We start from the raw sequence: 23,697 nt of genomic DNA, 5'->3' as shown, positions 1-23,697 counted from the left end.
TGTGATTGACTGAGTGTGTGGACAGATGTCTTTTATACAGGTACCAAATTCAAAGGTAAATAGTGCAGAATAGGAGAGCTTCTTAAAGAAAAAACTAACAGGTCTGTGAGAGCCAGTATTCTTGGTGGTTGGTAGGTGATCAAATACTTATTTCATCCAATAAAATGCAAATTAATTATTTAAAAATCATACAATGTGATTTTCTGAATTTTCTTTTTAGATTCTGTCTCTCACATTTGAAATGCACCTATGATAAAAAAAAATTACAGACCTCTCCATTCTTTGCAGGTGAGAAAACCTGCAAAATTGACAGTGGATCAAAAGCCTATTTACCTCACTGTACAAATTAGAAAACATCAGAGTGCCTCTGCAGGAGGGTGAAAGTGGCTGAGAAGCACTTCATGCCTCAAAGCAAATGTTAAATTTAAAGTGTAACCACTGAAAGCATAAAATACTCCAGAGTCCACATCTCAGAGCAAACTTTAGAAAAATATAGTACAATATAAAACCAAAGGACTAAGACCAAGTCACATCTACATTGTAATAGCCAAGTGGCCTCTCTCTGTGTGTGTGTGTGTGTGTGTGTGTGTGTGCGTGCATTTGGCTTTGATCACGAAGAATCTGGGGAGAGTTGACATTTGCTGGTTTGGTACGTTTATGTATTTTGATTCAAGGATGAACGCCGCCAAAATGGAACGCTGATAGGACTAATATTTTTGGAGAAACTATGAATATTAGCTAACAACACTGAATGATGGATGTTGCTAATTTCATTCTGGGGACTCATGCCATTCCAGCAGAGGGCAGTAAATCATCTACATATTAAAAGCTTGCGTGAGTGACTTTATTTAATAAGTTCAATGTAAGTATATAGTGTAATTATACACTCAACAAAAATATAAACGCAACACTTTTGGTTTTGCTCCCATTTTGTATGAGATGAACTCAAAGATCTAAAACTTTTTCCACATACACAATATCACCATTTCCCTCAAATATTGTTCACAAACCAGTCAGTCAATCTGTGATAGTGAGCACTTATCCTTTGCTGAGATAATCCATCCCACCTCACAGGTGTGCCATATCAAGATGCTGATTAGACACCATGATTAGGGCACAGGTGTGCCTTAGACTGCCCACAATAAAAGGCCACTCTGAAGGTGCAGTTTTATCACACAGCACAATGCCACAGATGTCGCAAGATTTGAGGGAGCGTGCAATTGGCATGCTGACAGCAGCAATGTCAACCAGAGCTGTTGCTCGTGTATTGAATGGTCATTTCTCTACCATAAGCCGTCTCCAACGGCGTTTCAGAGAATTTGGCAGTACATCCAACCAGCCTCACAACCGCAGACCACGTGTAACCACACTAGCCCAGGACCTCCACATCCAGCATGTTCACCTCCAAGATCGTCTGAGACCAGCCACTCGGACAGCTGCTGAAACAATCGGTTTGCATAACCAAAGAATTTCTGCACAAACTGTCAGAAACCGTCTCAGGGAAGCTCATCTGCATGCTCGTCGTCCTCATCGGGGTCTCGACCTGACTCCAGTTCGTCATCGTAACTGACTTGAGTGGGCAAATGCTCACATTCGCTGGCATTTGGCACGTTGGAGAGGTGTTCTCTTCACGGATGAATCCCGGTTCACACTGTCCAGGGCAGATGGCAGACAGCGTGTGTGGCATCGTGTGGGTGAGCGGTTTTCTGATGTCAATGTTGTGGATCGAGTGGCCCATGGTGGCGGTGGGGTTATGGTATGGGCAGGCGTCTGTTATGGATGAAGAACACAGGTGCATTTTATTGATTCCCACCTACAAAGAATGGAGAGGTCTGTAATTTTTATTGTAGGTACACTTCAACTGTGAGAGACAGAATCTAAAAAAAAAAAAAAAATCCAGAAAATCACACTGTATGATATTTAAATAATTAATTTGTATTTTACTGCATAAAATAAGTATTTAACCCCCGACCAACCAGCAAGAATTCTGGCTCACACAGACCTGTTAATTTTTCTTTAAGAAGCCCTCTTATTCTGCACTCTTTACTTGTATTAACTGCACCTGTTTGAACTTGTTACCTGTATAAAAGACACCTGTTCACACAATCAATCACACTCCAACCTGTTCACCATAGCCAAGACCAAAGAGGTGTCTAAGGACACCAGGGACAAAACTGTAGACCTGCACAAGGCTGGGTACAGGACAACAGGCAAGCAGCTTGGTAGAAGACAACAACTGTTATGATTATATATTAGAAAGTGGAAGAAACACAAGATGACTGTCAATATCCCTCGGTCTGGGATTCCATGCAAGATCTCACTTTGTGGGGTAAGGATGATTCTGAGAAAGCTCAGAACTACACAGGAGGACCTGGTCAATGACCTGAAGAGAGCTGGGACCACAGTCACAAAGATTACATTAGTAACACATGATGCTGTCATGGTTTAAAATCCTGCAGGGCAGCAAGGTCCCCCTGCTCAAGCCAGCACATGTCCAGGCCCGTTTGAAGTTCACCAGTGACCATCTGGATGATCTAGAGGAGGCATGGGAGAATCAACTCCACTTACTATGTTTAGAGGATGAGAACAACCCCAAGAAAACCAACATCATACTCTGGGGGTGCTCTTCTGCAAAGGGGACAGGACGACTGCTCAGTAAGAGCACTGAAGATGGGTCATGGCTGGATCTTCCAGCATGACAATGACCCCAAACACACAGCCAGGGCAACTAAGGAGGGGCTCCATAAGAAGCATTTCAAGGTAGCAGACAAATGTTTCTGTACCAATTGTTAAGCTCTGTTTTTCTAGGGGGTCAAATACTTATTTTATGCAATAAAATGCAATTATTTAAAAATCATACAATGTGATTTTCTGGATTTTTTTTAGATTCTGTCTCTCTATTAGCTTGGGACTCTGACGATGGCGGTTGCATCTCCTCACCTCTGCCTTATCTCTGCTTTAACCTTCAAGTCCCTACTTCACCAGACTGTGAATTCCTGTGGATACTGAATCTACTGGACTACTATTGGATTAACCATGGAACTGATCAGCTGGTCTCTGAGCGCTACTGACACCATCTTTTCTACAAGAAGGTCAGGACTGGGGCACCCTACCTGCCCAGATGGAACATATCTTGCGGGCTATGTTCTCGACTCCTGGGGGTCTTGGTGTATTGCATGCTTGGCGCCTTTCTCCATTGACGACGTTGAGGATTTAGTCATTTTTGATCTTATGGTAACAGGGCTGGTACTTTCTGGCTTATGTGCTGCCCTGATCTACCGGAAAATTGGCAAGACGGCGGCATCAGGAACCCCTCGCTTGTCCGTCATGATTAACAAGGTTGGCAAGGCAGTGCATTCTCAGACTGCGATGACTCTTGAACTCAGACACAAATTGGATGACATCTTGGAGCAGATGCGTGCCTTGCAGTTGAAGTTGAAGATTTCGGAGGCTGGTGAATATTCTTAATTCATAATTGGGAATATTTTTAATTCGTAATTGGGATTTGGTTGTTCAAGTGGAACTGTTAAAAGTGTTTTTCACTGCTCAAACCACAACACTGCAGACTTATCAAGCCTGAAGGACAAATTGCCCAACTGTTTTCCTCCAGAGGAATGTCTTTGGCCTGGGGAACATTTGGCTGTTTCTTATCTCAACTCACAAAGACAAACTGTTTTCATAGGACTGAAGCATGCTCCATTCCCTCCCCCCACTCCCCTCCTACCCCCCACTCCGGCTTCTGCCCACGTCACTCCTTTCCCCTTCTGCGGGGGCGGTGCAGTTTTAGCTGCAGCTGGTCCCCCCAAGCTGACGGTGGTACATCTCAGGTTTGCTGCGTGACCTTCACCCACTTGCTTCAATTCGGATAACGGACTTCTTCAAACTTAGTGCACATAAACAATGTCAAATGTGTATGTGCTGTCTTTAATTCTGATGTGTGCCATTATTACATTAAACAAGTAATAATTGTGGACTAATTGCTGTCTGAGGTAATTGGAGTGTAAACATAATTTCTCCACTGTGAGATCAATAAAGTACATCTCATCTCTCAAAGTTGAAGTGTACCTACGATAGAAATTACAGACCTCTCCATTCTTTGGAGGTGGGAAAACCTGCAAAACTGACAGGGGGTCAAATACTTATTTTCCCCACTGTATATACTTTATTTGTCAGTTTAAAACTGAAATTCATTTTGCATCCCTGGGAGGCTCATTTAAAAACATACAGTGAGTGACCACCCAGACACCCTATGATGATCACACTACCAATAAATACACCACATACACAAATACATACACATGGTGTTTACACTAGATAAATACACAAGTACAAGTAAAATGGACTACATTTATATAGCGCTTTTCCATCTGCATCAGACGCTCAAAACTCTTTACAATTATGCCTCACATTCACCCCGATGTCAGGGTGCTGCCATACAAGGCGCTCACTTGACACCGGGAGCAACTAGGGGATTAAAGACCTTGCCCAAGGGCCCTTAGTGCTTTTCCAATCAGGTGGGGATTTGAACCGATGATCTTCTGGTCTCAAGCCCAACACCTTAACCACTAGACCATCACCTCCCCAAGACCATCACCTCCCACGTCCTTACAAGTGCAATGAGAACTAGAGTCCGCACTCCCAATGCTGCCCACGAAACGCGAACGTCCCTTCCTGGACAGCGACATGACACCTCCTAACCGGGCAAAATATTGATGACGTTCCCAGATATAATGCATTTTCAATGGGGATTCGCGACTAAACAGAAAACCACTTGCAAAATGCATTATTAAAATGCCATTCTGACATGGATATCGAGCCTGTAAAATTAATTAACATTAAATTATGTCAGGAAAGTATTAAACTTACTCGAATACACACACATTCTGAAATATTAGTGTTGAAAGTTACATGGATCTGCGCTGTTAAGCTCCTAAAACCATCTCTCTCTCTCTCTCTCTCTCTCTCTCTCTCTCTCTCTCTCTCTCTCTCTCTCTCTCTCTCTCTCTCTCTCTCTATATATATATATATATATATAAATACAACCCCAATTCCAATGAAGTTGGGATGTTGTGTAAATGTAAATAAAAACAGAATACAATGACTTGCAAATTCTTTTCAACCTATATTCAATTGAATACACCACAAAGAAAAAAAAATATTTAATGTTCAAACTGATAAACTTTATTGTATATGTGCAAATATTTGCTCATTTTGAAATAGATGCCTGCAACACGTTTGAAAAAAGCTGGGAGAGTGGTATGTTTACCACTGTGTTACATCACCTTTCCTTCTAACAACACTCAAACATTTGGGAACTGAGGACACTAATTGTTGAAGCTTTGCAGGTGGAATTCTTTCCCATTCTTGCTTGTTGTACGACTTCAGTTGTTCAACAGTCCGAGGTTTCCATTGTCATATTTTGCGCTTTAAAATGTTCCACCATTTTCAATGGGCGTCAGGTCTGGACTGCAGGCAGGCCAGTCTAGTACCCGCACTCTTAGTACAAAACCACGCTGTTGTAACACGTGCAGAATGTCTTTCTGAAATAAGCAGGGACGTCCCTGAAAAAGACATTGTTTGGATGGCAGCATGTGCTGCTCCAAAACCTGGATGTACCTTTCAGCATTGATGGTGCCATCACAGATGTGTAAGTTGCCCTTGCCATGGGCACTAACACACCCCCATACCATCACAGATGCTGGCTTTTGAACTTTGCACTGGTAACAATCTGGATGGTCTTTTTCCTCTTTTGTCCAGAGGACACAATGTCCATGATTTCCAAAAATAATTTGAAATGTGGACTCACCAGACCACAGCACACTTTTCCACTTGCATCTGTTCATTTCAAATAAGCTCGGGCCCAGAGTAGGCAGCGGCATTTCCGGATGTTGTTGATGTATGGCTTTTGCTTTGCATGGTAGAGTTTTAACTTGCACTTGTAAATGTAGTGACGAACTGTGTTAACCGACAATGGTTTTCTGAAGTGTTCCTGAGCCAACGCGGTAAGATCCTTTACACAATGATATTGGTTGTTAATGCAGTGCTGCCTGAGGGATCGAAGGTCATGGGCATCCATTGTTGGTTTTTGGCCTTGCCGTCTATGTGTAGAAAGTTCCCCAGATTCTCTGAAACTTCTGATTATATTATGGACTGTAGGTGATGGAATCCCTAAATTCCTTGCAATTGAACATTGAGAAACATTGTTCTTAAACTGTTGGACTATTTTTTCACACAGTTGTTCACAAAGTGGTGATCCTCACCCCGTCTTTGCTTCTGAATGACTGAGCCTTTTCGGGTGCCCCTTTTATACCCAATCATGACACTCACCTGTTTCCAATTAACCTGTTCACCTGTGAAATGTTCCAAACAGGTGGTGTTCTTTGAGCATTCATCAACTTTCTGTCTTTTGTTGCCCTGTCACAGCTTTTTTGAAATGTGTTGCAGGCATCCATTTCAAAATGAGCAAATATTTGCACAAAAACAAAAGGTTCATCAGTTTGAACATTAAATATCTTGTATTTGCAGTGTATTCAATTGAATATAGGTTGAAAAGGATTTGCAAATCATTGTATTGTGTTTTTATTTACATTTCACACAACGTCCTAACTTCATTGGAATTGGGGTTGTATTTTTACACAGTTATCCTTTATTGGCCAAGTTTCATTCATGAAGTCAGTGGTGTGGATGCACATCTCTGTGTGGGTGGGACTGTGAGCACCACACTGCGGGTCATTATAATCTGTGAGCAATGGCTTGTTATAAAAAAAAAAGTCGGTCTTGTTGAACAATTTTAATCACTAACGACAAGTATTCTAACTAGACATCGGTCTAGCAGGAGAAAATATCAACTCGACATAAGTGAAGTTAATAAGTTAATGGTCCGTGTCCTCAGACGGCACAGGCACGGCAGGAAACATGCACCTTTTAATCAACCAAATGTCACAGACAAAGTAACAAGAATAACCAAAACCACTTACTTATGGAAGGAAATATTGTCTCCCTTGTTCCTCAGTTTGTGGCTACGCCAACCATTTTCTGGCTGCTGTTCAATCGACTTGTACTTGCTGTTCTCACCCTGTCAGTAAACGCAGCCGTCAACCCAGACAGTGTCAGCCACGGTCAGCATGAAGGTACATTGAGCATTACTAAAAACTAAATGGTAAATGGACTGCATTTATATAGTGCTTTTCCATCTGCATCAGATGCTCAAAGCGCTTTACAAATATTGCCTCACATTCACCCCGATGTGAGGGTGCTGCCATACAAGGCGCTCACTATACACCGGGAGCAACGAGGGGATTAAGGACCTTGTCAGGCTGGGATTTGAACCGAGGCTCCTCTGCTCTCAAGCCCAACGCTTAACCACTAGACCATCACCTCTCCAGAAGAACATAAATTACCCACAGTCAGTTTAATAATTAAAGTGGATGCATCGTCAAATCGCTAAATCTGAATGAATTTTCATGACCTTTTAAGTCCCCCCCCCCCCCCCCCCCCTTAGATTATTAATTAGTGTATAGTGCAAAGTGTATAGGTAAATAAATACTTTATTACCATAATAAAGGTTTTTGTTCAGAAACAATAGAACAGTAACAAAACTATTTTCGCCATAATTTGTCATGTCTGGATTTTTTCTTAAGTAAACAAAGTGAACAAAATTATCATTTGCGAAGAAATTAAATTCTTTCTTTCAGAGAGTTCAGAAACTAAAAGACAAAAAATTAATAAAATTTGTCCCTTCATTGCACTTCTTTTCTGGATTTTTTCCTAAAAAAGTGTACAATATTACCACTCCACAACAAATGTTACAAAACAAACAGAATTTCAAGTAGAATATGTGTTCAGGACAAATTACAAAAATGTATTTCTCCCCCTCAGTGCACTTTTCTGAATGTGGCAGTACATACATGAGAGACACTGAAACTAAAGTAGCAATCTCATTACATCGGTATCTATCATTATTAAAGTATATAAAGAAAATTATTAAAGTATATAAAGTACATAAAGTATATCTCATTATCAATACCAACATTGGTATCGATATTATCGATATTTGACATATGACTGTCATATTGACATATGACTATCATATAACAGGATAATGACAAAATGAGGATGACAATTCCGTTCCAGGATATATGATTTCAGCATTCACAATCTACACCTAGTAAAGTTCCCATCCATAGGGTGGGTAGTTTGCTAGAAATAGGTAATATATAATATCTAAGTAATGAATTTGTAATTTTGCTTTATAATCATTTGCACATTTGATAATTACAATGAATTCATATTTTTATTTTAACTAAATCTAAACTGCTAAAGAGCATGACTAATCAGCAGTGCTTACCTGTAAACTGGCTGCATCTCTCTGGTGATGCCGATTACCACACCTGGAGGAAAGTGGTCAAATTCCTGGAAAAGATCCCTGATGTTTGTCCTATATTTCATGTCCAAGTCAAGTTGCACTATACGTGTCAGACCTGAAAGAAAATAAGTCAAAGAGCACATTAATTATGAGACAGGAACATGGCAAAGGTGTGTGTGTGTGTGTGTGTGTGTGTGTGTGTGTGTGTGGTGGTGGTGATGGGTGGGGGGTGTTATTCATCAGTTTGAGAAAAACAGCCAGCACAAACTTCTGTTGGCCAAAGTTTAGATATCTTTTGTTTCCTACCACGCAACGATTTCCTAAAACCCAAAGATGCCACAAAATATTGTAATGTTGTTATTGACTGACTGTATAGAAGAAAGTACTTTGAAAACAAGTGGTGCACATACAGATGCTGCACTGACAGTAAGCAATTCACTTTTTATTATATTTCAACACCAGAAAGGGCAAATGAAGCATAACACTTCATAACACCTGGGCCCTGTTTCATAAAGCAGTCTAATCTTATTTAGTTGAATAAACTCACTAAGTTGACTAATTTTTGATGTGAATTGCTGCACAAAGTGCTTAGTCGGCTAAAGTTTTGCGTTACCTGACTCAGGTTTTGAGGCTGGTACAGAAGAGGCTAATCTTCTTTTAGTCGACAAACCTTCAGTATCTTACCTCAAAAAATGGTGGCTATCATGTACAACCCCTGGCAATAATTATGGAATCAGCGGCCTCGGAGGATGTTCATTCAGTTGTTTAATTTTGTAGAAAAAAAGCAGATCACAGACATGACACAAAACTAAAGTCATTTCAAATGGCAACTTTCCGGCTTTAAGAAACACTATAAGAAACGGGAAACTATAACGATAAGGAAAAAAAAATTGTGGCAGTCAGTAATGGTTACTTTTTTAGACCAAGCAGAGGGAAAAAAATATGGACTCACTCAATTCTGAGGAATAAATTATGGAATCACCCTGTAAATTTTCATCCCAAAAACTAACACCTGCATCAAATCAGATCTGCTCATTAGTCTGCATCTAAAAAGGAGTGATCACACCTTGGAGAGCTGTTGCACCAAGTGGACTGACATGAATCATGGCTCCAACACAAGAGATGTCAATTGAAACAAAGGAGAGGATAACCAAACTCTTAAAAGAGGGTAAATCATCACGCAATGTTGCAAAAGATGTTGGTTGTTCACAGTCAGCTGTGTCTAAACTCTGGACCAAATACAAACAACATGGGAAGGTCGTTAAAGGCAAACATACTGGTAGACCAAGGAAGACATCAAAGCGTCCGTCAAGACAGAAAACTTAAAGCAATATGTCTCAAAAATCGAAAATGCACAACAAAACAAATGAGGAACAAATGGGAGGAAACTGGAGTCAACGTCTGTGACCAAACTGTAAGAAACCGCCTAAAGCAAATGGGATTTACATACAGAAAGCTAAACAAAAGCCATCATTAACACCTAAACAGAAAAAAACAAGGTTACAATGGGCTAAAGAAAAGCAATCGTGGACTGTGGATGACTTGATGAAAGTCATATTCAGTGATGAATCTCGAATCTGCATTGGGCAAGGTGATGATGCTGGAACTTTTGTTTGGTCCCGTTCCAATGAGATTTATAAAGATGACTGCCTGAAGAGAACATGTAAATTTCCACAGTCACTGATGATATGGGGCTGCATGTCAGGTAAAGGCACTGGGGAGATGGCTGTCATTACATCATCAATAAATGCACAAGTTTAGGTTGCTATTTTGGACACTTTTCTTATCCCATCAATTGAAAGGATGTTTGGGGATGATGAAATCATTTTCCAAGATGATAATGCATCTTGCCATAGAGCAAAAACTGTGAAAATGTTCCTTGCAAAAAGACACATAGGGTCAATGTCATGGCCTGCAAATAGTCCGGATCTTAATCCAATTGAAAATCTTTGGTGGAAGTTCAAGAAAATGGTCCATGACAAGGCTCCAACCTGCAAGCTGATCTGGCAACAGCAATCAGAGAAAGTTGGAGCCAGATTGATGAAGAGTACTGTTTGTCACTCATTAAGTCCATGCCTCAGAGACTGCAAGCTGTTATAAAAGCCAGAGGTGGTGCAACAAAATACTAGTGATGTGTTGGAGCGTTCTTTTGTTTTTCATGATTCCATAATTTTTTCCTTAGAATTGAGTGATTCCATATTTTTTTCCCTCTGCTTGGTCTAAAAAAGTAACCGTTACTGACTGCCACAATTTTTTTTCCTGATTTCTTATAGTGTTTCTTAAAGCCAGAAAGTTGCCATTTGAAATGACTTTAGTTTTGTGTCATGTCTGTGATCTGCTTTTCTACAAAATTAAACAACTGAATGAACATCCTCCGAGGCCGGTGATTCCATAATTTTTGCCAGGGGTTGTACGTGGTGGAGCACTCAAGAGCACCTCTATGTCGCTTGTATTCCTTCAAAAGGAGAGCTTCCTCCTCTTTTGTCCATGGTTGCAGCAGACGACTTATGTGTTTGTGACAGTTCTCACATTAGCCACCGGGCGCCGCTGTTACGCAGAACAAGGTTGTGTGCACAAAAAGGCTTGACAGAGGTGTAGAAGAACAAACTGAAGAGTGGAACTGCTAAACTAAGAGCTAAGCACATCATTCTGCAGTTTGTATGGGTCCGTAAATGTTAATAAAGCCAGTTAACGAAACAAAGGCTACAGTGGGGTAAAAAAGTATTTAGTCAGTCCCTGATTGTGCAGCTTCTCCTACTTAGAAAGGTGAGAGAGGTCTGTAATTTTCACCATAGGTACACTTCAACTATGAGAGACAAAATGAGAAAAAAATTCCAGGAAATCACATTGTAGGATTTTTAAAGAATTTATTTGTAAATTATGGTGGAAACTAAGTATTTGGTCAATAACAAAAATTCAACTCAATACTTTGTAACATAATCTTTGTTGGCAATGACAGAGGTCAAACGTTTCCTGTAAGTCTTCACCAGGTTTGCACACACTGTAGCTGGTATTTTGGCCCATTCCTCCATGCAGATCTCCTCTAGAGCACTGATGCTTTGGGGCTGTCGCTGGGCAACACGGACTTTCAATTCCCTCAACAAATTTTCTATGGGGTTGACGTTTGGAGACTGGCTTGGCCACTCCAGGACCTTGAAATGCTTTTTACGGAGCCACGCCTTTGTTGTCTGAGCGGTGTGTTTGGGATCATTGTCATGCTGGAAGACCCAGTCACGCTGCATCTTCAATGCTCTCACTGAAGGAAGGAGGTTTTGGCTTAAAATGTCACAATACATGGTTCATTCTTGATGAATGATTCATTCTTCCCATGAAGAATGACCATGGAGAATGAATCATTCTTCGCATGATTCATTCTCCCCTTAACATGGATGAGTCGTCCTGTCCCCTTAGCAGAAAAACAGCCCCAAAGCATGATGTTTCCACCCCCATGCTTCACAGTAGATATGGTGTTGCAACTCAGCATTCTTCTTCCTCCAAACATGAGTTGAGTTTTACCAAAAAGTTCTATTTTGATTTCATCTGACCACATGATATTCTCCCAATCCTCTTCTGGATCATCCATATGCTCTCTAGCAAACTTCAGACAGACCTGGATACATACTGGCTTAAGCAGGGGGACACACCTGGCACTGCAGGGTTTGAATCCCTCTCTGCGTAGTGTGTAGCCTTTGTTGCTTTGGTCCCAGCTCTCTGCAGGTCATTCCTCAGGTCCCTCCATGTAGTTCTGGGAGTTTTGGTCACCATTCTCATGATCATTTTGACCCCACGGGATGACATCTTGCGTGGAGCCGCAGATTGAGGGAGATTATCAATGGTCTTGTATGTCTTCCATTTTCTTACAATTGCTCCCACAGTTGATTTATTCACACCAACCTGCTTGACTATTGTAGATTTACTCTTCCCAACCTGGTGCACATCTACAATTTTCTTCCTAGTGTCCTTCGACAGCTCTTTGGTCTTGGCCATGGTCGAGTTTAAAATCTGACTGTTTGAGGTTGTGGACAGGTGTCTTTTATACAGATAACAAGTTCCAACAGGTGCCATTAATACAGGTAACAGGTGGAGGACAGAAGAGCTTCTTAAAGAAGAAGTTACAGGTCTGTGAGAGCCAGAAATCTTGCTTGTTTGTGGGTGACCAAATACTTATTTTCCACCATAATTTACAAATACATTCTTTAAAAATCTTACAATGTGATCTCCTGGATTTTTTTTTCCTCATTTTGTCTCTCATAGTTGAAGTGTACCTATGATGAAAATAGACCTCTCCCATCTTTCTAAGTAGGAGAACTTGCACAATCAGGGACTGACTAAATACTTTTTTTTTTACCCCCACTGTACATAGTTCATGACAACAACCAACCCAAAAATAAACAAAACTGTCGTGCACTGGAGAAGTTTCTTGGCAAGTGCATGCATGGGGCCATTATGCCCGTCGACCAAGGTAAGATGGCTAATCTACATGTTTTGGGAAACGGAGATTAGATGGATAATGTTGGGTGACTAGCTGTAGTCGACTAAGTTTAACAGACTAAAAGACTACACTGCTTTATGAAACTGAGCCCTGGTGATATAATGACACCCCAATTCTTCCTACCACATACAGCAAACACTGACCCAGAATTCATTGCTTTCTGGTCCCATTGTTTACAGTGTTTAATGTCCTCCTATTTTTACATGCATTGACCAGAAAGCCCAACAACTTTATCCAATTTTGCAAGTGTGTGACCATGAAGGCTTGAAGAGGAAGCGATGACGGCTTAGCAATCGCAACAGGACAGCTGTGGTGTGGACATGGGACTGTGAAGCAGTTAGCGATGTCATTTTTGTTTTCCAAGCTGTACACAGGAACACGGGAAACTCTATGTATGACTGGAACTTGATGTACATATAAAATATTTGACACTGCATATTATGCAGCAACCTCACTCTCAGGAAGAATCAATCAATCAATCAATCAATCAACTTTTTTTTTATATAGCGCCAAATCACAACAAACAGTTGCCCCAAGGCGCTTTATATTGTAAGGCAAGGCCATACAATAATTATGAAAAACCCCAACGGTCAAAACGACCCCCTGTGAGCAAGCACTTGGCAACAGTGGGAAGGAAAAACTCCCTCTTAACAGGAAGAAACCTCCAGCAGAACCAGGCTCAGGGAGGGGCAGTCTTCTGCTGAGACTGGTTGGGGCTGAGGGAAAGAACCAGGAAAAAGACATGCTGTGGAGGGGGGCAGAGATCGATCACTAATGATTAAATGCGGAGTGATGCATACAGAGCAAAAAGAGAAAGAAACAGTACATCATGGGAACCCCCCCACAGTCTACGTCTAAAGCAGCATAACCAAGGGATAGTCCAGGGTCACCCGATCCAGCCCTAACTATAAGCCTTAGCGAAAAGGAAAGTTTTAAGCCTAATCTTAAAAGTAGAGAGGGTATCTGTCTCCCTGATCTGAATTGGGAGCTGGTTCCACAGGAGAGGAGCCTGAAAGCTGAAGGCTCTGCCTCCCATTCTACTCTTACAAACCCTAGGAACTACAAGTAAGCCTGCAGTCTGAGAGCGAAGCGCTCTATTAGGGTGATATGGTACTACGAGGTCCCTAAGATAAGATGGGACCTGATTATTCAAAACCTTATAAGTAAGAAGAAGAATTTTAAATTCTATTCTAGAATTAACAGGAAGCCAATGAAGAGAGGCCAACACGGGTGAGATATGCTCTCTCCTAATAAATATGAAATACGTGCTCATTATTTTGTATCAGCGCCGACAAAAGAAGCAGAACCTGAGTGCATTCTTGAACATAAAGCTGCAGAGAGTAGATCAATCAGTATGGTGACAGCTAAAGACCCTCTTCCTGTTGTACCCTCACTAGTTAAACCCTGTTAGTACAAACAGCGCTGACTGTTCCCCTGAACTCCTCTTTGTTGATGCATGAAGGCATTGTGATGCACTGCTTCCTTGTTTGGAAAGCACAAAAAACAGGTCATTGCAGTCTTCCTGAGTTTTCTTTTTCTATCACTTGTTTCAACACAAACCGGCAACCTAAATTTTGACACGTTCAATAATTGCTTTGTGCCCATGGCACATCATTCATGAGCGTTTCCCATCCATTCATTACTATGCCAACAAGCAAAACACAGGACGCTGGAACAATGAACAGATGAGGGCCTGAATATCCTGGATACTCCTGTGATTTTATCCACCATAAACAAGATAGACTGTATTTGCAGAGTATTAACTCAAAGTAACTCTATGTGCACTTTATGATTTAGCAGCTCAACTTTATGCACAATTATTTTACAAACATTTATTCAGAATTTGACCTTAAAGCTATAGTGCCTTTCAAATTTCACAAAACAGACAATTTGGTTTCTACTGGAAATCCAAGCATCATAATGCAGGTTTTTTTTTTTTTTTTTTGGAATATGTTGCAAAAATACAGTTCATTTTAATAAAGAGGACATATTTATTCAGGGGGAAATGTCAAATCACCCAGTTTTAAAATATTTCCTAGGTCACTCCTCAGCCCTGTTCTGTCAATTTGATATGTCTCTCACATTCCAAACTTAGGATGAAGTGCCAAATATTAGGCTAGGTCTGTATCTTCAAACGTTTTGAAGTTATAGCCCCAGGAAATGTTGGTGAATTTTTCACATTTTGCAAAAATGGTGCTTGTACCAACTTTAGATGGTAATACCGAGCTTGCTGTTAGCTTCACAGTGTGAAACTGCTCACCCTGGGCTACCTTTTGGCATAGAGTGGGAAGATTGAGTATGTTTTGGTCTATACTGTATGGTCTACAAAGGCTTCAAAACGGTAGCAAACCCAAAATTTGACATGTCCTTCATATTTCTGATTTCTGACAAATCACAGAAAAACACTAGCTATGTCATTCTAATTTTTTGCACCATGATTTATGATGTGTTACAGCATATCTGTACAGTCAAATCAAATAAATGTTTGTTTGGAGCAAAATCTATAGTCATTAGAAATCTGCTGACTTCGAACGAGCTTCAAAATATTTTCTGCACCGCAGATGGCAATGTGCGTGTCTGAGCATCACATTCATATTTTTGCCATGTGTTCTTCCATATCACAAGATGATGTGTGGCAAATATGGTGTTGAGTCTAAGCTTCCTCACAGCCCTAGCAAATTTTAGTGTATTTTTCACATTTTGTGAAAAAGGTGTTTTTTTCCAACTTTAGACATTAATAACTCATTCGCTATAAAATTCACAGATGTGAAACTGCTCATTTAGGGCTACCATTTCGTGTAGAGTGGGCAAATTGAGTCCGTTTTAGTCTATCTAGTGTGATCTGCTTTTCATGAAGGCCTGAAGACAGTTGCAAGTCCAAAATTAGACATATTGGTCATATTTCTGACTTCAAAAATCAATGTGTCAAAATTTAGTTTTAGAAGTCAAATTTTTGCACACTGATTTATGTGTTACAGCATAGCTATACAGTCAAATTATAAATCAGGTTGTTTGGAGCCAAATCTACAGTTGTTGGAAATAGGCTGATTTTGAACTATCTTCAAAATATACACTCATTTTCTGCACCCTAGATGGCAATGAAAGTAATTGACATCATATTCATATTTTTACCATGTGTTCTTACATATCTCAAGATGATGTGTCACAAATATAGTCCAGTGTTTTTTTTTCATTTGTAAAAAAAAAAAAAAAAAAAAAATGGCAATTTGAAACACACTGCCATGAACACTGCCAGTAGATGGCAGTGTGAGCAGCCACACATTCACTAAAAGTGATGGACTTAAACAGAATTTTCAGTTTTCAAATTGCCTTTTTTTTTTTTTTTTTTTAACTATAAATGAAAAATATTACAAATTTACAAATACAGATTTATTTGTAAAACCCACCACACGTTTCAGTAGCTGTGTTATACCGACCAGCCAACCACTGACATCAGGAAACTAATGTACCCATAATGCAATGCAGCATGTGTGTCTAAATGCTAAAACCTTCAAAATTAGTGCATTACTTTAAAACAAACATATAGCTGATATTTTCACTTTGTAAAATGACAGACGTGATGTTAATTTCAATAACTTTATCCAAAATTAGTTTGTTTAAAATTATAACCATAAGTCAAAACTGTCTGCCTGTGCACTTGGAGTCTTGCACGGGCAGACAGTTTTGACTTATGGTTATAAGGTCTGTATGGTGTGAAGAGAATTTTTTATTTGTTTTTTCCTCTCTCCTTTCTCTCTGATCACCAGGTCTCTTTTGCTGAGAGAAGTCCGATCTGAGACAGAAGTGCTGACTCTTTGGTGTACTGAAGTCAATACCGAAAGTTATCGGTTTAGCTTTTATTTGTAACATCTGCTAAATTTTTAAAGGATTTATCAGTTGAGCTTTATAAAAGTTAACTTTTCAGTTAGCGGATTAACGGTTATCGAAGCTAACTTGTTGGTTAGCTGTGCCCACCACTGCATACACCTCAAGTGTCAAAATCCACACCCATGCACACTTAGAGGAAAATGAGAGTCACCAAATTACCTGACCTGCATGTCTGGACTTCATTGTAGACCTGTAATGATAATCAATATATTTAGATTCAAAAGATGAACACGATCATCTTGCTCGCCTCAATATATCGCCCTTTACATGCACATTTGATGTCAACAATCCAGCGAGTCATGCCATTTGTGTCCCTCTCAATCTGCCGTCTGCAGGAGGTGGGGGCTGTGGGCTCAGCACGTTGTGTGTGCAGCGCCTCACACACACACACACACACACACACACACACACACACACACACACACACACACACACACACACACACACACACACACACACACACACCCCGGGCTGAGTGTGAGGAACTACACTGAAAAAAGAGAATAGCTGAACCAACCTAAATGAATTACTTCAGTTGGTAACATCTGAATGAATTACGTTGTTTGAACTTAAGTTAGAGTTTATCTAACTTAGGTTCAAATAACTTAATCAGCTGATAGGAGGTGAGAAGGCATTTGAACCTGCACAACTTTTTAGGTTGTTTTTTTTTTTTTTTCAGTGTACAGACAGTGAACAACGTGCCACAGCAAACAGCCAGCCAAGTTAACTGCAGAAGGTTTTGAAGCCAGAAAGTACAGGAACTTGGTTTCAAAGCCTAATTCCACAGCTCCGGTGTGGGAACATTTCACACTGAAGCAAGAACTCAACGCCTGAAAACGCACCTTAAACATCACCATCCCATCCAGTTTTCCCAAATAGGAATAAAACCAGCAGATGGAAGTGGAGAGACCACCGACAGTTTGCTATTAAGGATGCGTTTGCCCGACAATGCAAATATAAACAAGATGGCATAAAATGGCGCACAAACAGTGTAACGATTTTATAATTAAAGCGTTGCAGCCATTCAACACAGCTGAAAAACCAGTGTTTGAAAGGATGTAGTTGCATCATTACGGTATATCATAAGTGGCATAAAATTGTCTAAAAATAACAGTGACAATAATTTTGTGATTTACAGAATATTGCAATATTGTCTTAGGCAATTTATGTCCAGAAAAATTTGTTTTTGACAGGCCTACTCTATTGTCCAACATTTGTGTGCATGGGTGTCGGGCACAGACATTAACAATCCAAATTTGTGTATTCATGCCTTATTATTTACGCAGCTGTTTGGATTGCAAATTGTTGGCACTTAGTTTGACATGACTAGTTATCGATGCTGTATTATAAAAGAAAAAACTATTTAACTGTGGGAACATAACTACATGAGATCTCACACGCTTTGGATTCAAGCATTCTTTAAATAAAATTAAATATATACCTTCCAAAATTAACAGTGGCATCACACTGCAATACCTGCATCAACCACAGGTGCAGTATAATTGAGAGCTGTAAAATGTAGTGAAATTCAGACCATAGTGTGGTGAAACAACAAAACCAAAATGTTGGAAAATTTTGATGAATAAGAGGCCACAATTATGTCTCTATTAAGCCCAAATGGGACAAATATTTCAGGAAAATGGACTGCTTCTTCTTTCGACTGCAAGCTTGAACTGCAGAATTGTGAGTCGGGGTGCCTGATAATCGTATCATGAAGCCTGTATGAAATAGATTTGTTTTTTTAAATGAGTATAATCATACTATGAAAAGGCAACCACTACACAGAAGAAATAATGACCTCTTGCAGAAGAACCATAAATTTATAAACTATATAAATAGGAAATATAGCATCAAGGATTACAATTTATACTTCAGAATAATTTGCTTCTTTCAAGTTAAGCATCAACCACAGATTACCTAGATCGCTCTCCATAATTAGCATGAACAGCGATGTAATTGTACATCATGATTTGTATCGAATCGTGGAACAAGAGTATCATTGCACCCCTGACCGTGAGACCCTCTCCACTTCCATTTTAATCAGCCTAGCCCTACTCTATCAGCATACTAGTGAGAGGTCACGTAAGAGCAGATAAAATAATATGAACACGAGTTTGCAGGATCACTTGATGCAGCAACTAATTTTTCTCCTGAGCTCCAGAAGTTGATCAATACAGAACCGAATCATGACCATAACAAGTGTGACAACTACTGGTTAATTTCAGGCACCACTGTGTCACTTCAGTAAAGTAATTCCCACATTAGCAACGTTATTCCTACCAGGTAGAAAATGACATGTTGTGGAAGACAGTCAAGTCACAACAGGTTGATGACATCTCCAGGGAAGTGCAGAGGGTGGAAAAAACATCTAACGTTTTTCCAGAGTATTTCTCAGGAACATTATAATTAAATATGGCAGAGCTCCTGTGAACAGGTTCATGTCTGACCCTTCGAAGACTGATGGTGAGACAATGAAATGCTGTTTGAAGCCTTGTGGCTACAGTCATCATGGGCTGTAAATTTCACAGCTATTCCTCGAGAACACTTCAAAAATAGCCTGTACACAATATGGTGTCCCTTGGATTTAACCAAACAAATCCGGTGAGATAGAGCAGCTTGGAAAAATGGTAAAAGTACAATTATGAGATAACACAGATCACAATATGATGCCAATACACCAAGAATAATGTCTGATATACATGGGAGCACAGCCTTTTGTCAGTCTGTGTGTGTTGATATTTTAAAAGGCAGTATGTGTGTTCATCAAGTAAGCAGGTGGCCATTGTTGATGACCCCAGGAACTGGAAAAAACCAAGGCCACACATGTTTTAACTGGCTACAGCAAATACTGTAGGTCAGGGGTGGCCAAGTTCGGTCCTCGAGAGCCACATTCCTGACACTCTTAGTTGTCTCCCTGCTCCAACACACCTGAATCCAATGAAAGACTCATTAAAAGTCTGGTAACGAGTCTTTCTTTGGATTCAGGTGTGTTGGAGCAGGGAGACAACTAAGGGTGTCAGGAATGTGGCCCTCGAGGACCGAACTTGGCCACCCCTGCTGTAGGTGGATGCTTTTCAGAATGCAGACGGACTGGTTCTCTGCCTGGGTGATTGCCATCCAGGGGCGTAGGTTTGCATATGGACCATAGGGACAAGTCACAACCAATATTTTGGGATGGCAAAATAGTCCCTACCAATATTTAGAATTTTTTTTATATAACAAAATCATTCACTATTTTTTTGCGAACTCGATACTATAATTTTAGTCGTCACGTTTTGTGTTTTCGACGTGCCAGAGTGACAGGGTTACCCATGTTGCAATTTCATTAGCTCACGTTCTTCTCACATGGACGTAAACAAAGCGCATCTCGTGGCAGGCAGTGCTTAATTTGTAAAGTGGGAGGTCCAGAGCGCAGAGGATGGGTGGCTCCGGTGCAGTGTTGCCAGATGTACGATAATTATCGTATTTGTACGATAGTTTTGCCCTCTGTACGATGTACGATCAATAAATGTACGATCAATAATGGGAAAAAATCCAATATGTACGATAATTTCAGTTGGTTGCCCAAACACGCATCTCTCTCTGACACCCAAGAATCATTTTGCAGGTGTTGCACTCAGGCGGCATCAAATGCTGGCTTTGGGCGACCGGGACAGTCATTTGAAAGCCCGCCCCCTCTCCATACAAAGTAATGAGTTCCCATCCAATCTCTGCCGTGACAGGAAGATTCCCCAACCAACATCTTTTTTTTTTTTTGAAACTTTATTTCAACAAATGCAATAACAAACGAACAAAACACAAGAGCAAAGAGATATACAAGAAGAATAAAAAAAAGTTAAAGTTCCTTATGGAGGTGTCAACATTTTTTTCTGTGTTCAACAAAATCTGCACAAGTGGCATTGGATGACGACAGCGACCTCGAGGTTGAATTCGACTCTTTCTAGTCTGGTAATTAACACGTTTGTGTCCCTTCACAGAAAAAAAAATCTTTCTAGTCTGGTAGTGCATTTGCTTGTGCATTTGCGTTCTTTTTGTGCCATAGTTTCCCCATTACTATAATTACTGTTTAAAAATGTCACATAAAATTCTTTGTAAATTAAAAAAAAAAAAACGCTAAAATAGCTACGTTGTATGCATTTTGTTTGTGTACGATAATTTCTCCCAAAATACGATAATTTTGAGGTTTTGGTACGATAGTTTCATATTTCATATCTGGCAACACTGCTCCGGTGCAGAAAAACAAGAAGGGCGGGGGGGAGGGGTTGCGAACAATGCTGTGCGCCACACTTAAAATAAACTGCACACCCACACAAACACGCACGCACACCTTCACAAATGACACTAACACCCTGCCTTTTCCTCAAAAATTACTACATTTATGTTTGCTGTCTGTACTTTTCTGTCACTTTTGCACTCTTTTTCATACTTTTCCCTCGTTTCAAAAGTCACCGAACGCACTTTACCGTAATATATGCAACATATAGCATACTGTTGGAAAGCACGGGTTCTTGGTTTGCTGTCAGTCTTGAAATTTTTCAGCGTGAGGGCTTACATGAGAACTTACAGTAATGAGAATCAGCGGCGCACTAGTGTGAAACTTCCGTGTTTTTCCTCTGCGTTATGACATCACAGGCTTACGTTTACCGTAATACACCATATATATCATTGGAAAGCCCTTTTTTTTGTTGGCAAATTAGGTTGCCAGATACCTACAACTGCATTATTGATGAAGAGAATAGATTATGCATCTTGGTTGCAAAAACTTTTTTTTTTGTTAGCTCCACAAGTATTTTTTTTGTTGTCTTGTTCTCTCAGGTGTAGGCCTATAGAATAGATTCGTGATTTTGGGTTTGTTATTTAAGCTATTTCTTTGTCTGCCTACACACTTAATAATGTAAATAAAGTGTTAAATTATTCAGCATTATGTCATCATGTTATGTATTATGCTGTACTTGTGCGTCTAATGGTATGAGTGGGTTAGGGGGTGGTGGTAGGCAGGGGGGCCGGGGGGGTGGTATTGTCCCTATCAAAGCTGAGACCAAACCTACGCCCTTGGCCAAAACTGTTTCCATTGTGTCTTGGATGCCGTAACATGAGACAACACAACTTTCTGCTTGTGAAAATAATGACGAAAAAATTGGGACCACTACACCGGGTCAAAAAAAGTGAGTGGTAATTAAAAAAAATAAATAAATAAAAACAGCGATCTTCAAGTATGTTATCAATGAAAGTAAAAAATAAATAAATCAGTCTTACAAAAGAAAAAAACAGGTGCACCGATTTATAAGTAAATCTAATCTAATAACAGACGTGTTTCAACTCACCAGTCTTCAGAGAATCAATCAACAATGTAAAAAGGTGTTTCATATGTAACAGCTAATTAGGTGGTCATGTGACATGGTCACCTGACATGAAAGTTCAGTCGTCTAGTAATAAAACCACACAGAAAACTAATCTATTAATACACAAATCAATATGAATGGGAAAAAACTTTGATAAATATTTGTGTGCTGGTACTCATGATAAATGATTCCTCCTCTGACTTTTTATAGGACTTTTGCATGTCTCTAACTTTAATATTTAAGAAGCTGAACAGTCACTGCTGGCATATTTTTGATCTACTTGCAAAAGTAAATTCTATATCCTTGTTGGAAAAAAGAGTCCACTCCTACAACATACCTGCAGCTGTTTCTTTTGACAAATATAGCTGTCTGATGTTATAAACAGTTCCCATTTTCCAGGCTAAAAGGTGTTTTACATGAAATGCTTTAATCCCAGAGCACAGCTGTTCTTTGCAGGTGGGTATTTCATATTTGTTTTTACTTCATCACCGATTCTACCACAACGTTTCAGGTCCACGGAGCTGCATGGAAAAAAAAGCACATATGCAGGTGTAAATTAGGCCAAGATATGCCTCACCTTGTTAAGACAGTCACAGAATGTGCTCAAACGATGGATGCCCGGTGTGAAGTGGGCGCCTTGTATGGCAGCACCCTGACATTGGTGTGTGAGTGTGTGTATGAATGGGGGAATGTGAGGTATTACTGTAAAGCACTTTGAGCTTCTGAGATAGATAGAAAAGTGCTATATAAATGCAGTCTATTTTATCAGCCCATGCATTACTGAAATAGAAATGGATGAGCGCTTGGACAGTCAGCAGTCATGTGCTGACTTGCACAACTGCTGCTTAAGCCACCTTGACACTTGCACGAATTTGATCCCCATACTGGAACGCAATCTTGCGTGCCAGTGAATAAACTCCTCGTAAACTGTGTGTGGCTGCGTGCCAGTGCGCAAAGAAAATTTTGAAATATTAAAAATTTCTGGCTGGCACACATAAATTTTGTGCTATTTGCTTGAACTACTCGTGAGGATTGTGCAACCTATTAGAAAACACTGCGTGTCAATGCGTGTCATCGCGCACAGCGCATCTGAACCTGAAATTGGATCAAAAAGGCATGTTACATCTATAATAAACATAACTTTACAGATACATTATCTATTGCATAAGAATATGGGTATTGATAAGATTTTAATCGATATTGATACCATTACCAATTCCGCTTATGGATCTGATAGCTGCAACACCGCCTTTAAATCAGGGGACAGGGCCCTGTACAGCGCGGCCAGGTCCGACCTGAAAAGAGGCATCAGGGAGGCCAAGGCTGCCTACAAGGAAAAGATAGAGGACCACTTCGCTGTGAATGACCCCAGAAGGATGTGGCAGGGAATAAATTATATAACCTACTACAGAAGCAGCAACCCAGGAAATTCTTGGTCTGACGCCTCACTGGCAGAGGAGCTGAACCACTTCTTTGCCCACTTCGAAGCAAACAGACCCGCAGCAACTCCACACCCATCACCCTCCAGCACTAGCACACTAATACTTCAGAAACATGAAGTGAGACGTGTGCTGAAGGCGGTGAACGCCAGGAAGGCGGCTGGCCCTGAT

At 40.2% G+C, this 23,697-nt stretch overlaps 1 protein-coding gene across 1 annotated transcript in view; it reads right to left on the bottom strand.

The window, feature by feature from the left end:
• LOC117518727 (xyloside xylosyltransferase 1-like) overlaps nucleotides 1–23,697 on the bottom strand; it is a 70,008-nt gene that overhangs the window by 14,339 nt on the left and 31,972 nt on the right. Inside the window, 1 exon segment of the mRNA XM_034179949.1 lies at nucleotides 8,348–8,480. Coding sequence (XP_034035840.1) covers nucleotides 8,348–8,480 — 133 coding nt within the window.

This window comes from Thalassophryne amazonica, chromosome 10 (assembly GCF_902500255.1).
Source record: "Thalassophryne amazonica chromosome 10, fThaAma1.1, whole genome shotgun sequence".
NCBI classification, from domain to species: domain Eukaryota; kingdom Metazoa; phylum Chordata; class Actinopteri; order Batrachoidiformes; family Batrachoididae; genus Thalassophryne; species Thalassophryne amazonica.
Note: the sequence above shows the minus strand (reverse complement) of the source record. Positions and strands in the feature narration are given on the sequence as shown.